Below are 8,430 nucleotides of genomic sequence, written 5' to 3' on the forward strand. Positions count from 1 at the left end.
ATTAGGCCCTGTGCCATGTGAATGACCGTGTGTGGCTGATAAGCCTATAATCTATCATCATCACCGACGTAAAAACCTATATATTCGCTTGTAACCTAGACAAACTAGATCAAAAGCCCAGCGTGGGCCTATTCCCTTTAGAATGAAAGGAGCACCGTATTAGTGAAAATATATTTAATAATTAAACATAACATAGTTACACAAAAGGAATGCAAAAAAAAAAAACGGAAGAGTGAAAGTGGGTCCTTAGAATATGCAATGAAAGGGTAAGACCTACTGCGAAGGTTTGCGTTCCCTCCTCAGCAGCGGGGCAAGTTCATGGTGAGGGAATGCATGGTGGGGCAACAGACAAAAACACATGGGTCTGGAAAGCAGCCCGGGCCTTTCTGCGGGGCCTGTCAGTCCTTTTGCAACGGGAAACAGGAGGCTGCAAAAAAGAAGTTCCACCTTCGGGAAGATCGGTGCAGATCCTCTCCACGCCGTTAATGCCATTTTTTGGGGTTTTGGGGGGGGGGGGGGGGGCCTTATCCGCGTGGAGCGTCCCAGACGTCGCGCACACGAGTCAGAATTCAGAGTCAAAACAGAATCTGGCAGCCGTTTTGCCGGGTCACTCCTCCTGATTGTTGTCCGAGTGGGAGCCGGAGGCTTCGGACTGGCGGTCGAGCTCGCCGGCGGACCTTTCTTGTTCGGAGAGCTGCTCGCTAGTGGGTATGGAGTTCTTCTTGGGACGGCCTTTGGGTTTAGTGGGCGACTCCAGGCCTCCTCCTTGTAACACCTGCGGGTCGAATGGGAAGAGAAAAGTCAGGTTTAGGTCGATTCCTACAGGGCTACAGACAGTCATGTGGTGGTAAATGCAAAGAAGGGTGAACTATGACCTCCTGTCAGTGATCTGAAGGCCCAGCAATAACTAATATAATCAAAAATCAATTATACTCTGAGAAAATCATTAATTTTTCCCTTGAAAGACACCATCCTAATACTACTTACTATGATGTATACAATGAATTTCATATGATAAAGGTTTATGTCTGCCTATAAAGGTGGTAATCTCTTTTCCTGCAAATAAAAAGATTGGCAAACTGATTTATAGGTGGGTTTACACTCCATTACATCCCATATTGTACATCTAAGTCGGCCCTAATGCAAAGGTCAGGGTCAATTTGATTCCATTTCAATTGATTCCATGCTAATCCATTCCACTGCAGTTCATTTCCCATAAGGCCTGTATTGCACAACGAACATCTGTATCAGTAGTGTAAAACAGAACTGATCCCAATAGGTTGTTGTTGCATTAACCTTATGTAAAAAGTCCATTACCACAACATCATTATGACAATCATCATCATCATCATCATACGGAAATAGAACTTACTATTTTCTTCCATTTCATCCTTCTATTCTGGTACCACGTTTTCACTTGCAGCTGACTGAGGCCCAAAGACTCAGCAAGATCTATTCTGTAAGGAAGAAAAAAAAAACATATTTTCAGGCTATTTTTTTTATATATATATAGTCATATTTCTTATTGTTTTTAAGCATAATAGGCAGTTTTGGTGTGAGGTATTTTTCTCATTCCATGATTATAGCAAGGGTGTTGACTCACTAAACCATTTGCCACAAAAAAAATCCATATAAACTAAATTTCTGGGGACAAAGTGGAGCAATGACTGATGACTGATGATTATTATTTGGTCAGTGTTATAAATGATTAGACGTATGTCACAAAACTATCAGCTTAGAGGGAACATTGATCCTGAATGCTCCTCTGATGTGATTTTATTATTTTTTTAAGTTATGGCATAACAATGTAAATAATAATACTATTAATAATAAAAATAATAGTACAAATAATAACAATATTAATCGGCTACATAACATCAATAATAATAATAATACAATATAGCCTAATAATAATAATACATGTCATACGATTTCATAAGATTTTGCTTGACCTTTGATCTACAGTATTCAATTTGGACTCGCGCCTTGCCGTACCGCGCACGGACTACACCCCTACCTGTCCGGCGTGGAGAGATACTTCTGCTTCTCAAAGCGCTTCTCCAGGCCCATGAGCTGCAGCTCGGTGAAGACGGTGCGGCTCCGTCTGCCCTTCTTGGTCTTGCTCGCTCCGTCGCCGCCGTGCTCCAGCTTCCCCCGGAGGTGGAGGTCCAGCGGCAGGTGGTGGGACGCCGGGCCGACCTGCAGGCCCGGCGGCCCGGCCAGCAGCGGCGAGCCCAGCGGGGAGCCCAGCGAGCAGGACAGCGGGGACATGGGGAACTTCAGCAGGCTCGTCTGGTCGGCCTTCAGGACTGCGGGACCGCGGGGGGAAGAAAATCATGGAGGTTGTTTGATAAATGTAACCGAGGCTATGGGTTGTTTTCATTGGTCCTGTAGGTTCATTTAAGCTGTTGTAAAAAGAGATAAAATGCACGGAGCCACAGGGAGACGGATGTGCAGAAGGCTATGGGGTCCTGGGGAGCTCCGGGGGCCCTTGAAGGAGTCTCCAGCAAAATGAAGAATCATTTAACTTTTTTATTTCACTCAGTAGAGGTTAGACCCTTATAATTATCCACACTTGCAGTGTAGACAGTTATGTAGCCTATGTAGCCTATATAAAGTCATATCTGACAATAAAATCCTCTCAGATGAGGGTCAATAGGGTCAAATGTTATTAAATGGGGGCCAATGCTTGGGTGTCCTTGATATGAAAAAGTGTGGGAACCCCTGGCCCTGGCCTCATAGGATTTTTATCAATAATGTTCAGAAATGTCTTTATAACAAATATGACACTGTAGCTATTATTCCTGGTGCAGGAGGAGTTTCTGGACAAAAATAATAAACGCGCAGGGCCTAATATTTTGGGATATGACATTTTATATAATCATGTAACTATTTAAAACAAGGCAACTGGTCAATAATGATGTCAATCCACCACTTATTGAGCCCACTCGTTAGAGTTATGTTACCTAATTTGCTTCATAATATAAAAAAAATATATTTGGGATAGAGCCTACACAACGCATGACATGGGCTACTTTTCATACAAATTGGAATGAATGGAAAAAAAATTCTACACTTGTCAACACCGTCTTAAATTATTGTTTTCAGTCAGATACATTTTTTAAATTTACTGGTGGTTCTTGCTCTGTGAATCGGGTCGAAAACCTCCGAGACACGACGCGCGTCTCTGCGCACTTCTCCTCCGTTTTTCGATTGGTTTCATGGTATAAACCGGCCTTTGTTACAGAAACGAATGGATGTTTTGCATTGCGGTATTTAAATCTACCATAACTATAATCACGTAGAATATTTTCATCTGGAGAGCTCTTTGGGCACACTGATGCGCCTGGATCCAAACGGATAGGGTATTACCACACAATTTTACGCACCCTGCGCAAAATATTTAAGCTTGTATTGAGTCTTAATTTCCCCCCCATTCTTCTTAAAACAAGTGAAATCTGCCAATAGGATGAGATAACTCCACTTGTTTCTAATCAAATCAACTTGTTCCAAGAGTTTTCTTAAATTAAGAGACGTTTCCTTGATACTAGTGGAGCGATCTGACTTATCCTGCCTATTTCAAGTCATTATTAATTCTAGAAAAAAGAAAGAAAGAAAGAAAGAAAGAAAGAAAACAGGAATGAAACAAAACTGAATTTGAAAGAAGTGAACTTATCTGACCTCACACTGGCAGATTGTTTCATTTGTTTAGAAATAATATTTTCAGACGCAACACAGAATGGCTTCTTCAGATAAACATGTTTGCACTGCTTTTAATGCGGAAAGCTCATCGTAATCTTTCACGCACGCAAATAATTAACCATTACAATACAGAATCTATTAAAATCCTACAAATTTCACCGCAATGCCAGACCGCTCATATCGACACGACCCCGTCGCTTATTAAAACTTTTCATAGCCAAGGAGTTGAAATCCGGCCCAGCTTACCCAGGTGGCTGTGGAAAGGCCGGGCCGACAGGAGAGCTTGCACCCCGAATTTGAGCAGCTCCCCGGCCGGGGCGGACACCTTGTGCTCCGGATGGTCGGTCAGGATCTCCTCTATCATGAAACTCCTGTAACGATGGGATCTGTGGTCGGGGTGAGCCTCCGGAGGATAGTAATGCGCCCCCAGGTCCAAGGGATGCTGCATTATCTGAGTTTTTTCTTTCTTTTATTGTCACCGTAAAAGACACCGAGCGATTACGCACCGATTCTCACTCCTTCAGTGGCCCAAGCCAGCGCTCATATTCCCTCTATAGACTGGAGAGCGGTGCTGTAAAGAAAAATATCCTCAGGTTCTGGATCAAACAAAACAAAACAAGAAAAAAAACAAGTCCAGGTAAGTGTTGACTTCTTGTCTGCGCGTCCTCGTCGGGTTTTGCGCGCTACTGGAGTCCAAATTTGGTTGAATTTGGCGAGGAAACGGGGAACCAAGCGCAAACCTTTGACCCAAAACTTCCAAAGCCAGCCTTGTTCATGCCCAGTGTGTGTGTGTGTGTGTGTGTATGTATGTGTGTGTGTGAGAGAGAGAGAGTTGTAGAGCTCTGAGCGATTTGTCAGCCGCCGAGCGCGTCACCTTGGCAGTGAATTGAGGAATAAGCTTTGGGTTTTATGAGTCTCGTCTCTTAGCTCCACCCCGGTCTCAGGGCTTGTCTACTCGCCGCCTTCCCAGGACCCAAAGTTAAATGCAAAGTCGCGCTACTCCCGCGTGGATTTGCATGCAACAGGGGGGAAGATGGAAGAGGGAATTAGGACCTAAAACGACATTTTAAATTCCCTGCAGGGGATACTGAAAGTCAGTGTAGCCACGAGTCTCAGATCACTATGATGATGATGTGGGGCTGCAGGAACCTCTGAGGAGAGGAGGTGACATGAAAACTAAAAAACAACACGATATTCTTTTTTTCTGCTTAGGTCTATGCAAGGTCATCAATAAAGATTTGAAACTATAGCCTATTTCACTGCTTGATAATACCCATACAACACACCTTCAGGTCTTATAGGCCTATATTATAAAACATATAGGATTTTTTAGATTATAGAATATATACATTTACTTTTTTCTTTTGTTTTTAGGACAGCAAGATTATCCAATGCATTTGGAGGTGTCAGACCATACCAGCAAAACCAGATTTTTTTTTTTAGCATAATTATTTTTGGGAAAATATGATTTGTTTGCTACTGCAGATGTTTATGCTGTTTTATGAAAGAAAGAAAAAAAAGGAAACATGTCTCATTGGCGCATAAGATTGATGGCTGTTTGTTTTGTAGCATGTGAATAATAAACCTCATCACCTCGGGCCTAACACTTGTTCATGTAGCAGTACAACATGTCTGTATGTCTGATGATATAAGGCCGTTACAAAAGCAAGCAAACATCAGCTGATGATATCAGTGTTTAAAGGCTGCAGTGAGGACACTGAAGCAGTGCGAGGGAAAAACTATCATGCCTGAGATCACAAGACCCATTCCACAGCACCTCTGGGATTTTTCCTTTGAGGTTATTTGCCCCCAAAAAATTGAGAAATATCCACCACAGCATATTTTTAGCATGACTCAGGGTTTATTTGTGAAAAGTTCTCTGGTCTTCTAAAATCAACCATGGAGCTGAGAGCTTCAAAGAACCGTAGAATGCATGACTGTTGATTGCCTATTTCGATTTTTTCTTATTGAATCCTTATTTGTTTTACTGTTTTCTTGAATGCATTATATAGTGTACAGTGAAATGTGAAAGGGAAGACTGTAGAGAGTGTAGAGAGAGGGAGGTGACATGTGACAGACATCATGAGCCTGACTCAAACTCACAACATCATGAGAGGGTCATGATGGGAAGCAGGGTGCCACGTTTAACCTGCTGAGCGACAGGAATACCTCTTAAAAACCTTTATTTAACCACTTCTTACGCAAAGATTTTCAGGTGAACCTTAGCAACATCCAAAAAAGTTACAAATTATACATATGAAAAAATCCAAGCCGATAAAAGCAGTATAAAATGCCAGAATGTGCAGCCTTCCCTTCCCAATTTCAGTATTCTCACCCTGTTTTGTTTATGACCTGTGGATGAGCATACAATGATAATGCCAAAGCACAATATTGTTGAATAGTAGCATGGGTCGACCCCTTCAGGGACAGCGGTGAAAATCGGAAAAAAAAAAAGGCACTCCCTCAAAAATGCTAGAGGTTTTATGGGCATGCGTTCCCCAAAAAAAAAACATTTTGAGAAACCGCTTTTAAATACTCATTTCTGGGGAGAGAGAGGGATCGTGACTTTCAACTATTACATTAAAACAGCATCAGAGGCTGAATCTTTAAGCATCAACACAACAGAGAGAAACATTAGAGGAATATAGTTTTCAAAATTTCAAATTGCTCTAAGTGTTAAATGTATTTTTAATCTGTGAAAGGCATGTTGAGGTATGTGTGCAATGTATGCAACACTATGATTTCTAAACAAATCAGCTGGAAACATGAACACTGTAACGGTGTAAAGCTTCAGGAATTGTGGAATGAAAAAATAATCTTTTAAGCAAAATCTTTTAAATTCATTTCATAATTCCATATGTGCCTTTTGAGAATCTGTGTACACCTTAACATAGTCCACTGAGAAAAGAAGGAAAGAGGGGTGCTCTCTTCTCTTTTGTGTTGTATTATTACTTATTGTTTACCTTTTGCATTTCCTTGTGGATTTTATGTAGGCCTATGTAAATTATAATATCATTGCATTTGTTCTAAATTGATTTATTTTATTCGAATTATTTATTATTTTTCAAGTATGTACCTCTGTTATTGTTGTTAAACTCAAACAAGTCATGCTTTTGGTTGTAAATTGTGTGTTTTCATTTCAATAAACATTTGGTCGTAAATAAAGGAATGACTAGTTAGACTAATACTGTTGTGTTCAAAGGTACAAGGAGGTGGCATCTTTCAGTTCACAGACCTTAGTGTTTCTTCTCCAGTAGAATGAACTGACATTGCTGGACCTTTTCTGCCTCTGTTGGTCACTGCTGAGACTGCAGGTGGAGTAAAAGCTTTCCCGCCTGCTCATGTTGAACTGCTGCCACTGTAGTGCGTGATCTGCACTGTTTAAGAGAAATAGTGGCAACACACTAGGTTTGAGAGAATAGGCGTATTGTCTGTTCTCACTGGAAAAGATTACATGCAACAACATATTTGCTGCTGTAGAGCCAGATGAAGATTTGTGCTGGCAGCTCCATCCATCACTGTTACTAATTTAGTCTAGTTGTATCTATCGTGATTCTATTCTTAAACAAACACTTAGAAATGTTACTTTCATTAGTGACAATTCATGAGCTATTTTCCATTTCCATTTATTGAAGATGATTTTATGCATTTCTGCTTCACTGGATATTTGAAAGAGACGGGTAAGATGGTAGAGGGGTGTGTGTGTGGGTGTGTGTGTGTGTTTGCAAATCACATTGACACACTCTGGTTTCCCTCAAAATTTACATGAGAAAAGAATGAAGAAAGAGTGATGGGAATTACTGGTCAATGTGAAATACCGTGAGAAATTGCTTAACTGAACGCTGATCTGAAGGGCGAACATTAATCAAAATATGAAAAATGTTTTCCAAGGCATTAATGGGAGAAGGACTCTATCTTTAAAAGGGGAATGGGGTGTTTCTGCTTGGGACCCAATCCTCTAACCCTAACCCAATCCCAAGCTCATGTCTATCATATCTCCACCACTTCTAGCCCATTTATCCCATTCAGGTTGAAATGCCACTGATAAGCATTCTGAACTGAAAGCCAAAACAGTCGTTTAGAGTACAACCTTAATAACAGACAGAAAGTTCCTGGATCAGTCGTGTTTAAATCAATACGCTCAGCAGGAAAAACATAGTTTGCAGTGGAGTTGACAGACAGATATATTGTTCATGAAGGAAGTGGAAATCCCTCATCCAGCTGGCTCTTCCTGTGGGTTTACACTGTATTTCATTCAGAAAATAAAATCAGGAAATATTAAGGGGTTAAAGTGAAATAAAAAGTGTTCTAAGAAAAGGCCCATTAAATTGCAGTGTCAGTATCAGTTGTAGAAGTGAGAATAGGACACACTGACTTCAAGTAATTACAGTCACAAACTATTAATAATATTGAGGCATAAAACGTTAATGGAATTGATGTGTCATGTTTGTAATACATCAGTAAAACCACACTGCTGGTGTCTTCCTTTGCATCTCAAGTAGGATTTGAGTCATGTGATTGATTCAACCTCGCATTACTCTATTACAATAGGAACATTTTAAACTGACAATTTGTGACATATTACAGATTTATTTTCAATAGTTTAAATTCCCCCTAATGAGTCATCCTGTGGTACCATGAGTTTAACCTCAAATTTCCTGGGGCAAACTAATCAAAAAGTAAGGGAATATCTTCAGAACACTTCACAAAGTTGGAGCAATGTAGCGG

At 40.8% G+C, this 8,430-nt stretch overlaps 1 protein-coding gene across 1 annotated transcript; it reads right to left on the minus strand.

Annotated features, from left to right (window-relative positions):
* Positions 1-228: 228 nt before the first annotated feature.
* Positions 229-4,552, minus strand: barx1 (BARX homeobox 1). Its single transcript, XM_071538946.1, has 4 exons — positions 3,949-4,552; positions 2,018-2,309; positions 1,373-1,457; positions 229-775 (listed from the first exon to the last, which is right to left on the minus strand). Exons 1-4 carry the CDS (start codon positions 4,148-4,150, stop codon positions 608-610), a joined length of 747 nt encoding a protein of 248 aa, XP_071395047.1. The 5' UTR covers positions 4,151-4,552; the 3' UTR covers positions 229-607.
* Positions 4,553-8,430: the final 3,878 nt, after the last annotated feature.

The sequence above is a fragment of the Centroberyx affinis genome, unplaced genomic scaffold (genome assembly GCF_046629955.1).
Source record: "Centroberyx affinis isolate AG114_WGS23_722 - 3 ecotype Tasmania unplaced genomic scaffold, CSIRO-AGI_Caff_v1 ptg003375l_1, whole genome shotgun sequence".
NCBI lineage: Eukaryota > Metazoa > Chordata > Actinopteri > Beryciformes > Berycidae > Centroberyx > Centroberyx affinis.

What these genes read in the sequence shown, in the direction of transcription:
- barx1 (XM_071538946.1), bottom strand. Translation starts at nt 4,150, where the DNA reads ATGCAGCATCCCTTGGACCTGGGGGCGCATTACTATCCTCCGGAGGCT. An exon ending in GCCTTTCCACAGCCACCTGG is followed by an intron (nt 2,310 to 3,948) that starts GTAAGCTGGGCC and finishes GCGGTCCCGCAG; the next exon opens with TCCTGAAGGCCGACCAGACG. An exon ending in GGATGAAATGGAAGAAAATA is followed by an intron (nt 776 to 1,372) that starts GTAAGTTCTATT and finishes TTCGACCCGCAG; the next exon opens with GTGTTACAAGGAGGAGGCCT.